Consider the following 23,431-nt stretch of genomic DNA (forward strand, 5'->3'; position numbering starts at 1 on the left):
AATTTAGCTCAGTCTTTGTCGATGTGATTTGATTGTGGATCTATGAAGTAATTCCTAAGTGAATTTTGTTTTGGCGGAAAACAAAATTCAATAGGTAAAAGTCCTTAAGTTTACAACTCCAGACTCTATTATCTTCTCATCCCTAAGCCAGAATTCTCCCAGCTCACTCAAGTTACATTCCAGTTGAGACTATTACACTGGTATTTTGTGGGTCTTCTCTGTTGAGACAACTTTCAAAACAGAGCCAGGGCCATTTAGCCACCATCTTCTCTCACAGATTATAGTAAATATGCACTTTTGAAACTAGAAAAGTCACATTTTAAAGATCCAATGCATTTATCAGACACGTGGGTATGTTAATATTTTCCTTTCTACTTCATCAATTATGTACATTTAGAAAATAGGCTTTCCTCTAGACTGGATAATTGCTTGGAAACTTCTATTAAAGAAACATCAGCTCATTGTATTTTCGAGGCAAAAAGAAAATAATGAAACTATTGTGTGTCTATGTTTCTAAACAAAGAGACCAGAACACTGGGATTGAAAAGTATCATCTCCATCAAAAGGAGACTTCAAGGCATTCATCCCAATAATATTGTGATGACACAGTACACTTCAAATGTCCTTCTTTAGATGCATCTTCAGACAATGACACACAGTAGTTAAATTTCTATAACAATTGGTTATAAATCTCATGCCTTGAAGATAGCTTTGACATTTAGAACAAGGAATTGGTCCCATTAAGGCTGTCCAGTGTGGTAAATGCCCTCACTACATACTTTGATAGATGCTAGGCAAAAATATAGGAAAATTATAAAATTCAGTTCTTCTGTTTTTGTTTTTTGTGTAGTTGGGTTTTTTTTGTATTTTTTTTTTTTTTTGCTCGTCTTGGGACTTAAACATAGGGCCTGGTCATTGTCCTTGAGATTTTCAAGGCTTACACTATATCACTTGAGTCACAGCACCATTTCCAGCTTTTTCTGTATACATGGTACCAAGGAATCAAACCGAGGGCTTCATGCATGCTTGGCAAGCACTCTACCATTAGGCCATACGTCTCAATCTAAAATTAAGTTCTTACATAGGCTACATGAAATCTGACCAAAATAAAATATTTACTAGAATCTGTCACAGCACAAATCAAGACAAACATGACAGCTAAATCATATTTCTGGGAAAGAGGGCTGTTCTGCCACCAATCATTCAGGGAAAAATATGTAATATACCTGATCTTCTGAGGTACTTACCAGGTATAGTAATGTAAAAAAAAAATGTTTTCCTCAGAAAACAGGAACAGCTAGTTTAGGAAGGTTGACTTTAGCCATAAAGTTTTCGTTTTTAAAATCATTTTTATCAAAATACGTATTTGAAATTTAAAATTATACTTCTCCTGAAATTTAGTGTGGCAGTTAAAACAATGCTTTATATGCAGCCATCAGAAATATCTACCCATTCTTCATACTTCGTGTTATGTACTCCCTCGCTTCTGAGGGATAGAAGGTAGCTACACCTTCCCTTGACTTACTATTTCATGGTAGTGAAATGCCTCTTAATTCCATTGTAAGGAGTCTTTCTCATTCATTGTGCCAGTCTTTTCAATCCTGCTGCAGGTACTCGGCCATACTACTTGTGAAAAAATATGAGTTCAACACAATTAATACCTTTTATTTCTAATTTTACTGATGGTATCTTTGGAATTAGTATAAAATTAGAACACTAACTTCAAAATAGAGATTACATTGTTGTGGTTTTATACAGCAATTATTCTCTATGCCAATGAAATATTATAAAATTTTAAAACAAAAGATAATTTATACAATATCAGCAAAATTAATTAAATATGGACTAAAATGGCTAAGAAAATACCAAAAAAATGGAAAAGACAGAATAATAACACAAGGCCTGAAACCACTGAAATATTTATACCTGCAACAAATGTGGTACTCACACAGTATTTGCAGGACATCATGCACAATCCATCATATTACAATACAAGCTGTTGTATTGCAGGATGATACATATATTCATTTATTGTCCATGTGCCCGGCACTAATGGCTCACAACTATAATCCTAGCCACCCAGGATGCTGAGATGTGAGGATTGCAATTTGAAGCCTATTTGGGTAGGAAAGTCTATGAGATTCTTATCTCCAATTATCCATCAAAAAGTAGAAAAATGCATGTATGGCTCAATGAGTAGAGCACCAACCTGGAGGAGGAGGAGGAGGAGGAGGAGGAGGAGGAGGAGGAGGAGGAGGAGGAGGAGGAGGAAGAGGAGCAGCAGCAGCAGCAGCAGCCACTTTACCTGATTCATAGGAATGAGGCTCCACAGCTTTGTAAAATAACAAGCAGCATCCTAAGACCTATAGGCTTGAAAGCATGTGTCACCCCATCAGCATGTAACCAAGCACTAAACTGGTTAAATAAGAACAATCAAAAGGAATTTTCTCAGTTATGGAGTCTATATATCTGAAGTCAAGTTGGAAATAGGCCCAGTTGCCTTTTGGATTCTTTTCAGGAAGTTTCTTTCTGGCTTAGATGATTACTGGAAAACTTTGGTGTTCCTTGACTTGTAGATGAATTATTAATTACTCCAATTCTTACTTTCATCCCCATGTGACATTCTCCCCAGTATCTGTATCTTTCCTCATGTTCTTAGAATGGCACTAGCCATGATGGCAGTAAAGTCTACCCTATTCTATACAGTATGAACCATCATACTGGATGACATCATCACACCTGGTTACCTCTGCAAAGACTCTCTTTCCAAGTGCCACATCCACTTTGGAATGCTTAGGACTTGAATAGACATTTCCAAGAGAGACAATTCAACCTACAGTCTTCCTAGTGGAACTACTTTAGGAGCACAGTGGAAACACTACCATGCTACTGTCTCCAAAAAATGTACGATGTATCTGAGAAACTAACACTGTTTTTCTAGGGACAGCGGTAACAGGTGAGTGCTTCAGAACCAAAAAAAATTAAAGAAATATTTGAAAAATTTTCAGTGAAAAATGAAAAGAGCCAAGAGCTTGACAAGTTCGGTGGAGACAAAGATCACTCACAAGATCACAAAATAAAGCCACTGAGTAGGACATGTTAGTAGAAGTACAAAGTCTCAGACTTTATATAGCCATCAAACTAAGTGAAGCGAGAGAGTCAAAAAAAACCTGTTAAAGGGAGCACCAGATCTGTATATCAGGACTAGAAATGAACAAAATAATATTTATTACTATGTATTTATTAGTAGTATAAATAGTATACGAGTAAAATGTTTACAGTGAGTTGTTTTCTCTTTAACATATGGTCAAATTAAAAGATGACAAGCCATAATTTTGACTCTCCCTGATTCATCTAACTCATCTCTAGATAGCCTTAGAAGAGCTCATAAAGTGCACATTAAAGGAAATCCATATGACAAATAAACATGTTTTAAAAAGCAAAATAAATAGTGTGCCTACTGCAATGATGGCATTTAGATGTCCTTAAGGGAGCAGTGCTACTGCATAAACTTCTCTACTAGCAATAATCCATGCATGTCACTATTTGGGGAATTTGAGAATTCAACCCTTTAACTATGTCTAACACAATTTTAGGATGCAGCAAGACCTGTTATGTTACTGTGGAAAATACCCAATCAATTTGTAAGACCATTTTTAAAAATCAGTAAGAGATAATGCTGATGGGCCCAAATAAAGAGTTAGAATGAATCTTTACTAGTGAGAATTTGGTGAAGATTTTATAAGGATTTCCCAATACTACAAAAAATATTTCCAAAGTTGTTCTACCTACTCCAAAATTTAGAAATGGCTCTGAAAGTCTACTCAAAATGGACAGTTGAGTTCAACATATTTCTATCAAATAAATCAGAAACTACAGAGTAGAACATGCTTGCTTCAACAGGAAATTGTAGGGTACTGATATCTTGTTGTGAACAGCCACTGCATTCCCTCCATAAGAAATAACCTTGCCATTAAAAGAGTTGTATCTTTCCAGAGAAAAGGGTACAGTTCTTCAAATATAACCAAGAGTTGTATGAGCCACGGCTCAACTTGTCATAACTGTGCTAGATATACCACCAAGGCAGTGGATTTCATGCTACTCTCCCAACCCTGGAAGGAAATACTGCTATTCTGTAGCGTCGATCCAATGTTTACCGGAATAAAAGCATATATATATATATATATGTACATACATATATACACACATGTATATACGTATATATATATATGGCAAGAAAAAGAAGGCAAAATAAACAAACTTACATGCCAAAATAGAATTTGTCAAAATAAACCCAAAGTAAATTTTCTCAAAGTCAAGTGAATGAAATGACATGCTACACTTTGATGATTGAAAAAAAACCAGTGAGAATCCATTTAAGTGTTCAATTGTTTAAGATCTAAGTGCACACACTACAGAAAAGAGCTAAATAAAGCATCTTTTCTCTTACCTTCCAGAGATCAGGTGACCCTTCTACCAGTTTGGCTTTTGTGTGACTGTATTTTAGAGCCAAGTGCAAGCACTCAGTTCCAAATTCCAAGTCATGGTCACTACACTGGTATAAAAAGGAAGAGAAAAAAATAAATAAGCACAGAGACAGGAAGAGTTAATGATCTATTGTACAATTTTAAATAAAACTAAGCCTTTTCTTCATAAACAATTGCAAACAAAAAGAGAAGAGCCTAGAGAATTCACAAACCATTTAATTAGCTACTGATTACGTTACTGAATAATCCTCCCCAATCCCTAAAGGCAAAACAAAACATAAAACAAATAGGAATGTTGAAATCTTTCTCACAGTTTGGTCTTCCTCGGGAGTTTCAGTGTCCAATAAACACAATACCTTAGTTTCTTCACCCATCGGTTACTTTCACACACTCCATCATAAAATGCCTGAAGCTACAGGGCTGAGGACTAGGTCAAATTTCTCAATTTAACAAGTATTTATGTCTGTAAAACCCTCTATCTTATATTTCTACCAACACATTTATAGGTCTTAGTTTCCTTGTTCATTTTAATATGTAGAATATAATCAATTTTAAATGTTTCTGAGCATGGAAACTATTCAGTCTTTCATTGTACAGAAAATGTCTACATCTGTCAAATTCAGAAAAGTATCATATTAAGCAGAACCATCAAAGTAACAAAGAAATAATATAATTCAGCTGAATATTTATCAACTGTCATACCTCCAAGCTCTGTTCTATAGACTGTCTATTCAAAGATAAATGACACATGTCTAATGTCCCTATGGAGCTCAATGCTAGACAGGGAGGCTGAATCATAATTTTTGAAGAGAATGTGCAGTAAGTACTAGCACAATTAGGTGAGTCCAGTGGGGGGGTACTTAATTTTATGTGAGGATGCCAAGGAAGGCTTATTAGAAGCAATGCAATTAGAAGATAAGGAATACTGTTTAAGTAAAAAATGTGCTGTGCAAAGATACAGACCAGAGATTTGATGGATTTGCATTCAGAAGGAGCAGAGTCATGGAACAAGGAAAGCAGCAATGCCACAAATAATAAACAATAGCAAACATCTTCATTCTGTTACAATGAAAGTTAAAGACTCTCCCTATAATAGTTTGTGGAATTCCTGAAGAAAATACAAACTGAGTCTAATACAACATTATCAATAGTAATTAATTTCAACTAACTTGAGATGAGCTTTGCCCGACTGATTTCTCCACTTTTTGCTATCTGCACAGTGTTAGCTGGGACTATGTGAAGATGCATACAAACATAGTAGTTATTTCCTACAGATGACCAGCAGTAAGCTTCATTGCTTCCCTGACTCATCCCACTAACTTTGTTATTAACAATGCTATTAATGTTAGAATGCCATAACAATGTTATTAAATGCTCAGAAAACATGTCCCCTGTAGGAACAGCACTTCCTGTCATATGAAACAGTAGATGCTGTGATCCCACCAGCCATACAGTGTGTATTCTAGCATCACTAGGAAAATCTAACCACTAGAAAAGCAAACCCCTTAATATATATACAATACATGCATGCATACATGGACAGAGAGACAGACAGACACACAGATATGATAAATGAAGCTAGGCATTCTTTGTGTTGTTGTTGTTGTTTGGTGCCAGCTCTAGGACTTGAACTCCGGGCCTGAGTGCTGTCCCTGAGTTCCTTTTCGCTCAAAACTAACACTTTACTACTGGAGCTACAGCTCTACTTCTGACTTATTTTGGTAGTTTTTAGTGGAGAGAAAAATCCCACAGACTTCCCTGCCAGGCTAGTTTCTGACCACAATCCTCAGCTCTCAGCCTCCTGATTAGCTAGGATTAGAAGGGTGAGCAAGGACCCAGAGGATGGTAGGCCTTTCTACCTTGCATAGACTAATATTATAAGGGTATAGAGCTTAGAAACATTTTTGTAATGAAGCCTTCTTAAAAGTGGATTTAATGAAGACAAGGAAGCTGAAAGATGTCTTGACTGAAGCAATGGAAAACCAAAGTTTAGCAGACAGTTAAGGGAAGACAGCCATTATTCTCATTGTACATACATGAAAACAGCTAAGAAAGTTAGAGACAGGTGTGGTTGGGGCCAACTGGATAAAGATAAGTAAGATAAACAGGACTTTGCTATATGGAAGTCTGTTAGGTGTAGGGAGATAAGCATTCCATAATATTTTAGTGAGCCTGGGTTTCAGGATGATGGATGTCTCGATAGCTCCTGTTCCTCTTTTCTCCCATTGTGGGTTAGAGTCAGGAGTTTCTCTTCTCAGTAGTAAGCTTTTCATTGTTGTGACCAAATATTCGTAGTAAAGACATAAAAGGAAGAATTACTTATTTGCTTATGGTTTCAGAGTCTTTGGTCTATCTTGGCTGGGAAGCTGTGATGGAATAGCTCACATCTGAGTAGACAGGAGGCAGAGCAGAACATTCACAGGAGGTATCAGAACTAGATAGAGCCACATGCCCTGCGTCTCATACTTCTCCCAGTCAGGCTCCACCTCCCACACAATTCCAACACCTTCCAAATGTCCATTCAAATTATGAATCTATAAATGAAGTTGCTAGGTCAGAGCTCTTAAATGAATTAATCATCCCTAGAAATATCCTCACAACACACCACCAACACCCCTAAAGCTGTGCATTCAGTCAAAGTGACAATCAAGATTAACCATCACATCCATGTTCATTAGGCTCTTATTGCGGGAGGGGGAACCTTAGTTTAGGATCATGGAAAATGCTTTCTCCTGAAGGCTGTCTCTATCAAAAAGGACAGAATGTTCGAGTAGATTTGACAATAGTTGCTTTTCATTTTCCTCTAAGAGCATGTTCAGTTTGAGAATCTAGTCAAGTTCCTGGAGGTAAAATTCACTAATATGAAGGTTATACTTATGATGCAATACTTATGAGGCAATTAAGCCTCAGACTTCTCTACACTGACTTTCCAGCATACTTTCATTTTAATTTAGGCATTCCTAGCCTGGCACTACTTTCTAGGGAAATGAGATGTGTTTCTCTGTATTCACCTATCTACCTTTCCACTTTAGGGACAATAGTTTGTTCTATCTTCTCTCAGTGACATGAGAAAGATTATCCCTTTTGACAGTTTAGATTTTTCCTATTATTAGGATGAGGCAATGACCTCTAAGCTCCTTATGTTCTGGACAGGAAACTGGAAGTCCCACATACATTCTCTCAGGAGGCTGTAGAAAATAATAGTATACAAAACTAAAAGACAAATGTAAAAAAAACACATGGGAAATAAAAATCATACATACTACTTATGAAGCCAAGGACTGGTAACTTACATCTGTTATCCTAACGAGTGAAGGTTAGAATTGCTATTTGAAGTCAACCTATCCAAAGGACTCTTATCTCTAATTACCCACCATTAAAAACTTGACGGGAGACATAGTTAAAGTGGTAGAGTATCAGCAGTATGTGAAAAGGCCAAGCAAGAGTGAGAGCCCCTGAGTTCAAGTTCTGGTACCAGCATAAAATAACACACCAACATACCCACATGCACACATATAACACTCTATAGAAGAGAAGCAAAGAGAACTTAGAAGATAGCCGTGAAGCATTTAAAAAGATATTGGGCAAGAAACAAAATGAAACAAAAGGCAAGAGGTTAAGAATGAAAAGAATCTCTTTGTCATAGATTGGAAGGTCTCAGAAAAAACAGAACTAGTAACTTCTATAGAGAAAATTTAAGAGGGAGGATTGGCATAATCTTTTATTTTTGTATCTTTCCTATGAATATACTGTTCTATTATTACTTCTTGTTCCAAATTATTAAGTTTTGCTTACATAGTATATTTATATCACACAGCAAAAACAATCATATTCTAAAAAATAAATATTTATAGTAATTATAGTTTCAACTCCAAACATACTTTATCCTTTCAACAACGCAATCTGATGCTCTTGTGATAAGTTGATATTTAAAACCTAAACAGTTGAATCTGCAAATGTGTATATTGTTTCTATATGACGACACATTGAATTTAATGTTATGATAAACACAGGATATTAATCTTCCCACATGTAAATCAACTACCTCCAACAAAAAGAATGAATATTAGAATCACACAGATTTGGATTCTAATTGTTCTGCAATCACATAACAAGTGGTTAAAATATGGGAAAGTTTTTTGGGTTTGTCAGTTGTGGGATTTGAACTAGCAGCCTAGATACTGTTCCTGAGCTTTTTTACTCAAGTTTAGTGCTCCACTACTTTGAACCACAGTTTCACTTTTGTTTCACAGCTTCACCAGTGGTTAATTGGAGATAAGAGTCCCGTGGCCTTCCCTATCTAGGTTAGCTTCGAACCAGGATACTCAGATCTCAGTCTCCTAATTACAGGTATGAGCCACCAGTGCCTACTAGAAAAGTTATGGAAAAAAAGTTATGGAAAAGTTATTTAATTTATCTATCAGCTTCTATTTTCAAAAATAGAGGATAAGAGCTGTTACAAGGAACCAACATGAAAATACCTATGAGGTATCTGGTAGAGTAACTAGCTTATAGCAAATCTTTAATAAGGTATAAATAATTATTGATTATAAATTTATATAATTAGCCATACAGAGTAAAGCTCAGAAACTCTCAAAGCTTAATGGGTAGCATCTGATGTTTGTATAGAACCTCAGCCTTGTAAAAGTATACCAACTTTGTCTTCTGTTTTGTCCTGAAAAAAGGGACATAAATCCTGATTGTCAAAAACAGAAAGATTTCCTTTGTTTTTATGATTGGAGAAGGTTTCAGTGTTTACATATTTAGGTAATCATATATTCTTTATCCAGTCACCCATTCACAGACAGAGATTTTTCCCATACCTCCACTCCTGAGAAAGCTGCATCAATGCGCATGAGGGAAGATGTTGCTTATGTCAACTTTCTCTGAGTAATCTATGTGCAATTAAGCTTATTTCAATGAGCTTACACCCACATGAATTTTCTGCAGACTGACAGGGTCTAGGAGCTCTAGTCCATGTGCTTGCTTCCCAGCTAAGACTGAAGAGGCAGCAATGGGCTAACCGTACAGGTACACATTAAGTCTACCTGTGTGTTATATATGGTAAATAGCAAGGAAGCCAAATCTAGAATTAAAGATGAGAGAAAGATAATTACATATATATACATACACAGTATATATATATATATATTATATACCTATATACACATATACAGCATATATATTATATATACATATATGTATACATATATACAGTACATACATATATACATATATACACATTGTTGGCAGATATCAAGAATCTGGCTCAGTAATGTTCCTACTATAAACTTCCTGTATGTAACATTCTTATCATAAGCACTTTCTCAAGTTTTTTATTGTATTCATTTTTAAAATATTTCCCTATTTCTCCCCATCCTTATTATAATACATAACCATACTTCTCATCTCTTATCTTTTCAATATCTAGTGTTCCCATCATTGACTATATAAACATAATCATAGTTGAAATTACATATTTCTAAATTTGCTTTCCTGAACAACTCTTTGTTACTCCTGGAACTAAAGCTTATTTTTTGTTTTGTGTGGTTAGAGCCCTATGCATTTATGACTCATTCAACATGACACACTTAGGTATTTACTTAAATCTACTCTCAAGATGTTCTAATACATAAGGCATTCTACCATTTTTAAACTCATAGAAGTATCCCTTGAAGTCCTTTAACCTTTTGCAACATGGACTGTCCATTCTGCCAGTCATATAGCTATCTTCTTAAGATCTTTATGTACATCTTGTTGGGAATATTCTTCATCTCTTCCCTATAAGGATACCCTAACTCCTTCAAATCCCACATAATACTTTTTCTTCACTACTGAATTTTTCTGGAGTAAATCCTATAATTTTATCTATAATGATCATGTTGAGATGTTAATTTGTTCTTAGACAGGACAGATAGCTCAAGTAAACCTCTTCCAAGAATAGAAACCAAACCACCAGGGTGGGAATGGTGGGGAGGGAAATGGGGACCAAGACATGAGAAAGGGTATCAATGTATGTGAAGTAATGCACCTTCCATCTGGTGAATGTAATGTAATGCTTCTATTAGTTACAATAAAAAAATATATGGAAAAAAAGAAACCAAACCGCCAAATATGCCATGGTATTTGTATTAGACAGTCACATGGTATATTAGTATTCGGGGCAGTGAACTCTGCCCTAGATTGCAGCACTTTAGCCCACTTGTCTCTGTTGGGATTTCAGTGACATAGAGTCCAGACCACTTTTTAAGCATCTTTTATCAAATCGTTATTACGTCTTTCTCCACTATACTCTAAGGTTATCTGGTACTGGAAGGTCTAGGACTTTAAGAATTCTTTTTTTTTTTTAAATAATCAGGGTGATGTACAGAAGGGTTACAATTACATTCATCAGGTAGTAGGTACATTACTTTTTGAACATTGATACCCATTCCCATGTTTTTCTACTTCTTTCCTTTTCCCCACCCTCTCCCACTCATCTTATTTTTCCCTTACCTTCCATTTTTCAAATAAACAAATAACAATACACCACCTGATGTATTCCAATACAGTAGCAATATGAGATAAACCATAAGGGGAAAAGGAAAAAGGAAAAAAAACAGATTCATTAAGGAAAACAATAACAGACTTTGAGAATTCTATAGCAAATTCTATACATAGCCCTCTCATTTCATCATAAGTTGACTCTCTTAGATCTACTGAGGCTGATACTGCTAATTCTCAAGATTTTTAGATATTTCTCTTTTGCCACCTCTTCCAGTCCTGGTTGTGAGAATATGTGGCATTTCAAGTAGCTAAAATGATTGAGTAGTAAATAAATTTAAATAACTGTACAATCCATTATGTTTCTTTTTTCTTTTGTTTGCCAGTTCTGAGGCTTAAACTCAAGTCCTGGGCATTACCCTTGGGCTTTCTCAAAGCTAGCAATCCACCACTTGAGCCACAGCACCACTTCTAGATTTTTCTGTATATGTGGTACCTAGGAATCAAACCCAGGGCTTCCTGCTAGGCAAGCACTATACAGCCCTGTAGAATATTTTCTACCCAGAAAAGATTATGAGCCTGTTATTTAAATAAATAATCCAAATGATCTTACACAAAATTGATTTCAATTTATATTCACATAATAATGAAACTGTAGCCAAGCTTTGGATAGAAATCACATTATACAAGCCTTGATACAAATGAAATGACTCACAAGAACTCACAAAACTGACAAAAATATGCCATGTATAATGTGATTAATTTCGGGGGAAGGAATTCCCCAATTTTCAGAAATTATATAGCACCAAAAATTTAGGAACTATTATTTTATGATAATCATGTAATGGTTCATGGCTACAAATAAGCTGATTATATATTCTTCCAGCCATAACATAATTCCAAATACTATTTCAGCAAGACAGCCTGGGAAGTTTGCCCAACAAAGAACAATACATACATTAGAATTAAGTTAAATCAAAGGCATGTATGCACAGGCTTCGCATTCTGTAGTTATAATGCCATGCTCACGATATTTCAAGTAATAACAAAACAGACTAGCTTACAAATAGGTTAAACAATGAACACCTGCATCCAATTTATCATCTCAAAATCAAACCCGAAGCATTTTGCATACATTTACATTGTTTGAATTACGCAATGTTTTAGAATTGCATAAGAGACAGTTGTCCAAGAAGCTTTGTTTTTACATTACATCAGATCATCTTATAAGTAAAAAATTTCATATTATGTCCATACGAAGCTGAAAATAACAGATACAAACCTCACTTTATCGGAAGTAAAGGTAGAAAATGATCTGGCAAGGGCCAAGATTTCTTCATTGGGTACAAATTTATAAATGAATTTACCTAGAGTTGCATTCCCAAAAGGCTTTTAAACACCTATTGGTAGGGGAAAACAATAAATCTATCAGATAATTCAAACTATGAGAAGTCTTACACAACCAAAAAGTTAAAAGGAAACAACAATGAGATCTGTCTTCTAAACAATATCTAGATTTATATGTGTTTCCAAATAACTTGTGGGAAGAAGCAAAATGCAAAACACTTCCATCTGTGATTCTGAAACTGCGTTTTTAGCCATTTCTGATCTTCCCACTCAAATTTTATCAAACACGATAAAAAGGAAGAACTTTGGTGAAATGTTTTATTCCTGGTATCTTCATAGACAAAGTAAACTGATCAGAAGTTAGGCAATAAAAGAGAAAAGCAAAATGTTGCCCTGAAAAATAAATGACTATCCTTATGTGAAAATGAATTAACTGGCTATCATGTAATACATCTAACTGTAGGAAAAAACAAAACCTCGTATCACCACCAAAACCAAGATAAGATTTAAATTCCTTCAGGAGGAGCTGCTGCAGGCTGTTGCCATCATCTGGGAAAGTGAACATAAACAGCTGAAACAAGACCAAGAAACACAGAGAAGGTACAAACTAGATCCAGAAACTTTCAGTTGCAACAAGATTTGTCACATAATTATCTAGGTTAGATGATATAGTAAAATAAGAAAATCTGCTGGTTAGGCTAGTGGGTTTGTTAGATTTAAGTTTACTGTAGGACACAGTAAAAGAAAATACACATAGGCAGTTAAAAATATATGTCCCTTTATTTACAGGAGGAGAATGAAAAAGAATGATTTGATGAGCTTAGGAACATCCACTCCCTAGCAAATTTTGCTAAGAAATATATTGAAAAGGATAAGTAGATCTGAAAAAAAAACTCACCACCCAAGCAAAGGTAAACTGGCTGTACTAGTTATAATTTCACACAAGAATGTCAGGATTGCAACATGTATGTCTTCACATGAGAACAACAGTCACCAGTGATTTCCTTAGATCATATCTCCATTGTGTTCAACTGATACATATAAGTCATATACACATCACAGTAAAGTTAAGCTGAGTTTAGCACAAAAAGTATATCAATCTGTTTTAAACCCTAATCAGACATTATCCTGACTAGTCTATTGACAAATATAGAGTTTTAAAAATATTTTTCATCTTCTATACAAATAGCTTCACTTGCTGAAATACTCTCTATACAAATGCTTAATATCTGCTTACTGCTTTCTAATGATTTTTTTTTTCGGTCGTGGGGCTTGTACTCTGGGTCTGAGTTCTGTCCCTGAGCTCTTCAGCTCAAGGCTCCACCCTGCCACTGGGCCTAGGCATTGTCCTTGAACTCTTCAGCTGAAGGCTACCACCCTACCCCTTGGTCCACAGCACCACTTCCGGTTTTCTAGTGGTTAACTGGAGATAAGAGTCTCATGGACTTGAGTGCCTGGGATTGCTTTGAACCGTTATCCTCAGATCTCAGCCTCCTAAGTAGCTAGGATTACAGGCCCCTAAGCCACTATGCCCAGCTGTCTAATAATCATTTTTATACTTTGCTGCAAACCTCTCACTTCTTAGCTCTTGACACAGATGAGTGGTGTTAAATTAAGAGCATACAGATAGGGAAAGGGACCCAATTCCACAGGAATACAAGGTTACCTTGGAGGGAGATTAAATAATCTTTTGGTGAATTGTTTTGGGGTTACAGGATTGTATGGCCTTGCCAATACTCATATATATTTTGAGGTAATTTTACTGAATATTTAATATGACACAGCAAATCTTAAATATAAAATCAAAACATTATTAATAATTATGACAGTAAAATAATCTAACTAGTAAAAAAAAGTTCTTTACATAAGACTTTTGAGATCTTTAAGGCAAAAAAATTTAATTACAAAATGTTTTTGTTAATCTAAAAAATATGATATAGTACATTAAAAAGATCACAGTTCTTTTCATTTATGACCCACAGATAAATGACAAATCAGAATCTTAACAAATGATTTGTATCTATGATATGAAAAGGCTCTAAAATATCAGTAGCATATGATTTTTAAATTTGGGCAAGATATTTGACAAAAGAAAACACAGATGCTTTATATACACCTGACACTCAATTAAAAAAAGAAAGCTTAAAATGTTAGGTCCTCTCATATTTGTACCTGCCTTTGTATGCCTCAGGTAGTTTCCATTAGAAGATGATACTCTTACCTACCTAGACATAGGCTGGGATGGCCCAGCTAAACTTCCTGGGTACAGAGAGAAGCAGAACTAACAACTAATCCAAGAAACACATGGCTTGTTTCAAGTCATTGAATTAGAGTGTATTTTGGTTTTTGTTCTTGTTCATATATCAATAGCACATGGATCTTGGACATCAATATTTAATAATCCTTTACACGATTGATTGAATTGCATCTCTTCAAAAAGATATGATAAAATCCTTATGTATAGTATCTTAAAACTATGATCCTTTTTAAAAAATTTTTCCCTCCTTGTTATTGTAAAGGTAATGTACAGACTGGTTATGGTTATATAAGTCAGGTAATGAGTACAATTCTTTTTAAATAGTGTTACTTCTTCCCTGCTCTTCTCTGTTTTTCCCTCCAGGTACCCCTTCCCCCACAAGTTGCATAGCTCATTTTCAACATAATATCTACTGAGTATCACTGCTGTATTTGATCACCCACCATTTCTGTGCTCTCTCTTACTCTCCTCAAAATAGATAAGACAGAAGGTACAGAAAGCAAAACAGCAACAAAAGAGAAAAGAAGGGCCTTGAGTTTGGCCTAGTGGAAGAGTGCTTGCCTAGCATGCATGAAGACCTGGGTTCAATTCCTCGGTACCACATACACACATACATACATAGAAAAAAGCTGGAAATGGTGCTGAGGCTCAAGTGGTGGAGCTCTAGCCTTGAAAAAGTCCAAGGACAGTGCACAGGCCTTGAGCTCAAGCCTAGGAGGGGCGAGAGAGAGAGAGAGAGAGAGAGAGAGAGAGAGAGAGAGAGAGAGAGAAGAGAGAGAGAGAGAGAGAGAGAGAGAGAGAGAGAGAGAGAGAGAGAGAGAGAGAGAGGGAAAGAGAAGCAAAAAGTAACATAAAACCTCTTTATTTCCATTTCTTGGCGTTCATGTCAATAGGTCAATAGACATTTTATATAATCAGAACATGTTCTTTTTGAAAAACAGTTTTTACAGAGGCAATCAAGTTAGTGAGTTTATCAGGGTAAGCACTAATCCAATGACTAGAGTCACTGAAAATATGAGACATGATGGTCACTGAAAGTAGTCAAGCATGGAAAGGGCTGAGCATATTACAGACAATGTACTCTTACTGAACTACTCAAATTATCAAACTAGTGTCATCCAAGGACAGTAAACTAAAGCTTAATCACTAAGTATGACAACAGTGCTAATCCCTGAAAGGTCTACCACTTTTTAAAACCATTTCATTTGGGACCAAATTTCCAGAACCCAAAACTTTGCAGAATACACTCAAATATAAATCATAGAAAACATATTTCAACTTTACAGAAACATGCTTAATGGAAGAAAAAGAGGAAGAGGGCAAGATGAGCATTAGGTCTAAAATAATATTCATAAACATGCTCAACTCTAAGTCTCTTAAAAGCACAACATTCCCTCCTAGATTAAAAAGTATCTCCTGAGTGTTGAGATTCATTCTCTGCTACCCAACGTAAGCAAAAGCACATTCTCTTTCCCAAAGGACTGTGATGACATTAAGCAGCTAACAGACACAGGCCTGAAGTAACTCCAAAAATAAATGGAAAAGACCAGTTTTCTGATTTTTTTTATTATGAGAATACCAAGACAAGGAAATATATGTAGAAATTAAGGAAGGAAATTTCTTAAAAGGTAAGTGTCAGGGGATCAAAATAGATCATCTCTTTTATTAAAAAAAAAATCACAGAAAGGTTTTTCTCTAAGGAATTCTCACACAAGCATTGGATTATCAGACTACAAAAAAACTAAACCGATAGTGATATTGCTGAGGGAAAGGTTTTTTTTATCTATGTCAAATGAATTAATAGTTTCTTGTTCATTTTCTTACATGTCCTATATTTAAAGTTAAAAATAATAGATATTCAAATCATTAGATTTGTCTAACCTTCTAGAATTTAACTTGTCATGTACTTCTTGTTTTCAATAATTAAAATCCCTATGAAAGATCACAGCATGATTATACAGAAGACTAAAAGTTTCCTCTTGATCACTCAGACGCAACGTACAAGGATATCATTCTTGATGCCACTGTAAACTGAAGCAATGACTGCACCCAGTACAATTTCAGGGTGCAACAAGGAAAAACAGAATGCTGAATCTTAATGACTTCATGCCAGAATAGTGAACAGCAATAACTAGAATTGGACAGTACATGTTTTGTCATGTTTTAATTTTTCCTGTTTTTCCTAAGAAGAATATTGTCAAGAGGCTTATAGAGGCTAAACCTTAAAATCAACAACTCCAAAGGGGCTCCATCACAGAAGAGTCCCAGCATTCAGTTCAGTTTTCCATAGAGGAGCTTCCCTAGATTCTCAAGATAAACACTGTAGAAAAATTTCTTTGCTCCTCCCAGCACTAAATTTCTCTCTCAGAAGCAACTAGCTAACCAAGGCCTACACGATTAAGGATATTCCAGATCTCACCTGACCTGAAGTAATAGAAATGTCCAATTAGCTGAAAATAACTAATTGTATCCCACTCTAGCTATCCTGCCCCATCTACAGAAACCAACAAACTATGTCTTATAACTTCCACGCAGAGAAATAGGCTCATAAAAAGATGGAGGTCCTGTAATCCCATTACTTAGAACATCTCAACATTTTACCCTCAAACTACTAATATCCTATTTACTATAAGTTCTTTTACCCACCATACAATGTCTATCTTCCACAAACAATTTAAGACATACTAACAGGCAAAATTAGACATGGAGACAAATACCAGTGGCACACACCTTTAATCCTAGATATTCAGGATGCTGAAATCTGTAGATCATGGTTCAAAGCTTGCCTGGGTAGGAAAGTATGAAACTCTGATCTCCAATTAACCACTCAAAAAAGCCAAAAGTAGAGCTGCCATTAAAGGGGTAGAGCACTAACCTTGAGCAAAAATGTTCAGGGACAGCACCCAGGCCCAGCATACAAACCTCAAGACATAATACATAAATACCTAAATAAATAAATGTATATATACATACATGCATGCATTAATGCTAAAATTTATATGAAGCAACAAAAGATTCAGAATAACCAACATAATATTAAAAGGAGAAGATGAATATTCAATTAGTGGTATTATCTGACCTCTAAATTTTCATAAAAGAAGGAAATGAGGAAGGAGGAAAGGACGGAGAGAGAGAGAGGAAGGGAGGGAGGAATGGAGGGAGGGAGGGAGGGAAAAAGGGAGGATGGAGGGAGGGAGGGAGAGAGGGAAGGATGGAGGGAGGGAGGGAGAGAGGGAGGGAGGGAGGGAGGGAGGGAGGGAGAAAGGGAGGGAGGAAGGGAGGGAGGGAGAAAGGGAGGGAGGGAGGGAGGGAGGTAAGGAAGTCAGGCAGGCAGGCAAGAAAGCAGGCAAATCAATGAACTACATAATTACTGATAGAAATAAGTAACATGGAAGATATAAGGAGTTAGAAAAGTAGGACAATGTACACATAGGAAGGCTCCACAAGGAGCCCTGTGACTCCTTGTGACTGAAATGCTGCAATTAAAATTTTTAAGAATTTTGTGCTAATTGAGAAAAAAATAATAAATACCACCAGTTAAGTGTATAAAACCACTAAAACCACAAAAATAGTGCAGTTCCTGCAGCTATTTTGCCAAATACTGCACCCATAGTCTTGTCACTGTCTAATAGATGCAAAGTACACTGGGCCACCGCACTGATGCAAGGGCTAGTCATATAACCTAATTGGTTGGAAGTGATGTAAGTGCTAATAGCTGTAAGCTCACTCTATGCCTCTTCCTTCCAAAGCATCACATCTTTTCCATTATAATCTTGTATATCCTGCCAATGATGGAACAACCTCTCCAAAGTAACTGGTGCCATTCATCATGGGCCCCAGGAGAAATAGAGCAACATGACTACAGCACTCATTATAAAGCCATGTACAGCCAAGCCTACATTTATAGGCAGAGCCACCCAGTCAAGCCTAGGCAAGATCAATCAAAACTCAGTCAACTTGAATAAAGGTGAACAGTGAATGATTGTTTCTTGTCAGAGTTGAGGGAACATTGTGCATGGTTACAGGTGACACACTCACCACCCAAAGTACTAGTCTTCTACATGAGTTACATCATCCAAACTTCCATAAGGTAGACACTGCTTTTAATCCTAATTATTAAAGAAAGTAACATTGGCAGGTTAAATGACCTGTACATTATGATCAAACCCAGGCAGTCCAAATTAGAAGTCCAGTGATTCTTTATCACTGTAATATTCTCCCTCTAATAAATATATCCTGTTCTACTTCTAGGCTAGCACTTATAGAAGTGAATTGTATACATTAAGTGAGCACCTGTGATTCCAGACCTTCTTAGATCAAGCAGAATCTACCTTGGCTGGAGGAAAACTAAAAATAAAACAAAAAAATGCTATTAAGATTTGGCCACACTTTAAGTAATGCTACTACTGTGTCTGCCAGAAATATATAGTATATGTAAACAGACATGTGACACCAGCTATGTGGTGAACTGGAAGATTCTGGGTCTCCAACAACTATGCAATTCCCTATGAAGTATTAGTTTTGTAGTAATTCTCTATTTCTACTAACAGATATAGTCCCTCCAAGAAAAGGTCAAAAACCAATTTAGGTCCAACCCATCAGGCTAATGGAAAAAAAATCAAATTAAACATCTAGAAAAAGCTGAGACATATTAGGGTATGGGTATCATCTGAAGCAGAGTGCCACAGAATTTGGAAGAAATACCCAGTATCAAACTTCTCTCTGTGGAAAGGAGTGTTTGGTACACACCAATAGCACCCTAACTCTAAGGACCTTCCAGGTTTGCCTCATAATTCACAAACTCCGGGAACAGAAGAGATGAGGTAGGAGACCATAAGAAGAAAGTCATATGTTTTCCCAGATAGAGAAAACAAGTATGACAGAAGGCTTTAAAATCAAGCTCCATGTTTCCTTCTTCAATGGGTCTATGACACATCCTCAGAGTGTTTTCTTACAGCCTGGCTTCTAACTAAAAACCATAAACTCAGAAGTAGAGAATAGAACGGTTATCAGGTGGTGATAGCTCTCTTCCTAGCTGATAACTGAGAACTCAATTTGAAGCCAGCTCAGGCAGGAAAGTCCATGAGACTCTCATGTCCAGTTGAGCACTAACAAACCAAAAGTGGAGCTATAGTGCCTGGGGCAGAAGAAAAAAATAGCCAAAGGATAGCACCCAGGCCCTGAGTTCAAGCCCTAGTTCTGACACCCACAAGTAACTAAATAAATATCTAGCGCCTAATAAATCCCTTCATCTGTATTAACAAAGACATCATGGGAATAAACCTTGACTTTAAAATGGAGAGTTCAGCATACTACTCAACATTTCTCTACACATGATGCTGTGCTGTAAGTATAAGCCAGAACATGATACAACATGAGGACTTGTAATAAGGTTGAAAACAAAGGCACAGAAGCATTCCACACTCCATCAGAAGCAGGAATGTGGTAAGGAGACTAGCCTACTGTTAATGAAAGGGGGAAAAAAAGGTCTCTCTGACTTCCTGCCACTCTTAATTCCATTTAATATTCTGTGGTAGGAACACACAGACAGCACAAAATGATGTAACCTCTGTTTATCAGCCTAAGGAGACTTTGGATATTTACTCCTTTTGTTTTTAATTTACAAAGAAACTTGAGATTAACTGAGGGGTAAAGAAAGTTCACAATTTTAGGTACTCTGAGAAAAGGGGATATAAAATTTTTCCTTGCAGTTTTCTGGTTACTTTAAAGACTATTGTGGCTGAGAAATGAGTTGAGTGCCCAAGAAAAGAATTTAATATCATTAAACACATACATTTAATAGAAGTTTTTTGAATGTCTGGCTAAACCCCAGCCATCAAAAAATAGGCATCTGCTTTATGTCTTATAAATAAATGTATTTTCCCCTAAGGCATGTATATCAAAAAGGTATTCAACATAAGGACTGAAGCTCAGAGTGAAACCAGAAGGATGAAAAGCTCAGATGAAAAAAGAATAGGGTTAGTGGGAGGGAAACGGGGACAAAAACCATGAGATGGGGTATCAATGTGTAAGCAGTAATGTACTTACTACCTGGCAAATGTAACTGTAACCCCTCTATACATTACTCTGACAAAAAAAATTTTTAAAGAAAAGTAAAAGGAACAGGGAAGGGAGGAGACCACAGTCAGAAAGTTTAGTGCATTACCAAATGAAGAAAACTGAGGAAAGGGATTGGATTGGGAGGGATGGGGGAGAATGATGAAAGGGGTGACAATAATCAAGATGTATTATACTCACACACAGATCGGTTGAAGTCTTTTGTATAACTACTTAAATATAAATATAAGTATAAATATAATTTTGTTGTCAGTCATGGAGCTCTATCACTTGAGCCACTTCCGGTTTTCTGGTGGTTAATTGGAGGTAAGAGTTTCACAGACTTTACTGCCCGGGCTGGCTTTGAAATGCAACTCAAATGGCAATCAGGTATGGATGAAGTCTGCTCCAAAGAGCAGTTTAGATACAAGAGGTAGCCCAAGACCCAACTGCAATCAATGTAAAGGAAATGAGGCTTTGAACCTCTTAATAGGTCTGTATTCCTTTTCCAATGAACAATAGGTTCTGGGAGTTAATTGCTATGCAAAAATTATACGAGATGAAGGTAGCAATATCCTAGTGAATAAAAATGCAATAGGTATTAAATATGCTTCAGTTCAGTAAGATAAAGAATTAATTATTATTACCAGACCTTTGGACACAAAGGCCAGTATTCGCTACCAAAATGAATCTCCTGGCTTGCTTTATCTTCCAAAGATAAAATCTACTAAAAAGCAATTGTTACTTCTCAAACACAATATTGCCCAATACTACACAATCTGTGCAATGATTTATCTAGCAATTTTTATATGTTTTTATATTTTATAGAAATTTCTCAAACACACACATACATACATGCATACACACACAGTAAAAAAAAATTGCACATACTGCTAGTAACTCACAACTGTACTCCTAGTTACTCAGGAGGTTGGTACTAGGCAGAAAAGTCTATAAAACTAAATCGTCAGTTAATTAGCAAAATCCCAAGATGAAGTGATGGCCCAAGTAGTAGAATGCCAGTTGATCAGGCAAGCCAAACAACTTCAAGCCTCACTTCTGGCAAAAATAAAAACTTTTAATAAAATATAAAAGTAACTTAATATTCAAACATGGGCATAAATTTCATTAAACCCTTACCCAAAATATTCTCAGGGAAAGTAAAAGATTTCTAGTAGTCCTTAAAAAATTAGAAAAAAATAAGTTTATTCAAGAGTGGGTAATGACTTTAATCATCTAGGCTATACAAACTTAACCAAAGAAGTAAAGGAGTTATTTAATGAAAACTATAAAAGCCTAATGAAAGAAATTAAAGAGGACACTAGGAAATGGAAAGACATCCTATGCTCATGGCTAGGGAGAACCAACATAATGAAAATGGCTATACTGCCAAAATTGATATACAAATTCAATGCAATCCCCATCAAAATCCCAAGACATTCTTTACTGAAATAGAAGATATAATCCAAAGGTTCATATGGAATGAGACCAAGAATAGCCAAAATAATTCTAGGCAAAAAAAGCAATGCTGGAGGTATTACAATACCAGACTTCAAACTCTACTATAGAGCTATAATAATAAAAAGCACTTGGTATTGGCACAAAAACAGACCAGATCAGTGGAACAGAATAGAAAACCCAGAAATAGAACCGCATACCTATAGGCAACTTGTATTTGACAAAGGAGCCAAAGATATACAGTGGAACAAACATAGTCTATTCAATTATTGGTGCTGGCAAAACTGGGCAGCCACATGCAGAAAACTAAAAATTGGCCCTAGCGTTTCGCCATGCACAAGCATTAACTCAAAGTGGATCAAAGACTTCAACGTCAGACCGGAAACCGTGAAACTGCTACATGATAAAGTAGGAGAGACACTGGAATTCATAGGCACAGGCAAGACTTTCCTGAACAGAATCCCAGGGTTACAATAGATTGGAGAGAGACTCAATAAATGGGACTACCTAAAAATAAAAAGTTTCTGCACAGATAAAAGCATAGTCGCAAAAGTATGTACAGGGAACTCAAGAAACTAATCCCCCTCCCCTGCAAACCCAACAAATCAATCACTAAATGGGCAAGGGAACTAAACAGAGACTTATCAGAAGAAGAGATTAAAGTGGCAGAAAAGCATATGAGAAAATGTTCAACATCCATGGTCATAAAGGAAATGCAAATAAAAACAACCCTAAGATACCACCTTACCCCAACAAGAATGGCCAAGATTCTGAACTCAGACAATGACAGTTGCTGGCAGGGTTGTGAAGAAAAAGGAACCCTACTGCACTGCTGGTGGGATTGTAAGCTAGTTTAGCCACTCTGGAAAGCAGTGTGGAGGTTTCTTAAAGAACTGAAAATTGACCTTCCCTACAATCCCGCCATACTACTTCTGGGCATCCACCATGAACATCATAACCCAGGATATTATAAGGACACCTGCTCAGCTATGTTCATCTCTGCACTATTCACAATAGCCAAGTGATGGAAACAATCCAGATGCCCTACTGCAGATGAATGGATACAGAAAATGTGGCGCATATATATATATATGTATATATATGTATATATACATATATATATAGTGGAATTCTACATAGCCAACAGACAAGATAAAATAATGGCATTTGCAGGGAAGTGGATGAATCTAGAAAGAATCATGATGAATGAGACAAGTCAAGACCAAAGGAACAGAAGGGCACATGATATCCTTAATATGTGGCTATTAGATCCAAACAGTACAAGAGCGAGGACTCAATATTTGCATACCCAATGTTATCGACATGGTATTAGAAATATAAA

At 36.1% G+C, this 23,431-nt stretch overlaps 1 protein-coding gene across 5 annotated transcripts in view; it reads right to left on the minus strand.

Moving 5' to 3' along the window:
- Window positions 1-23,431, minus strand: part of Crppa (CDP-L-ribitol pyrophosphorylase A) — a 196,928-nt gene that overhangs the window by 140,279 nt on the left and 33,218 nt on the right. For 4 of the 5 annotated variants that reach the window (XM_090332282.1, XM_090332286.1, XM_090332285.1 and 1 more), the window contains exon 4: window positions 4,451-4,555. The exons of the other annotated variant lie outside the window; for it this stretch is intronic. In XM_090332282.1, the coding sequence (XP_090188408.1) occupies window positions 4,451-4,555 (105 nt within the window). The remainder of the gene's footprint in view (window positions 1-4,450; window positions 4,556-23,431) is intronic. 5 annotated transcript variants of the gene reach the window in all.

The sequence above is a fragment of the Megascapheus bottae genome, chromosome 5, assembly GCF_031878675.1.
Source record: "Megascapheus bottae isolate mThoBot1 chromosome 5, mThoBot2.hap1, whole genome shotgun sequence".
NCBI classification, from domain to species: Eukaryota; Metazoa; Chordata; class Mammalia; order Rodentia; family Geomyidae; genus Megascapheus; species Megascapheus bottae.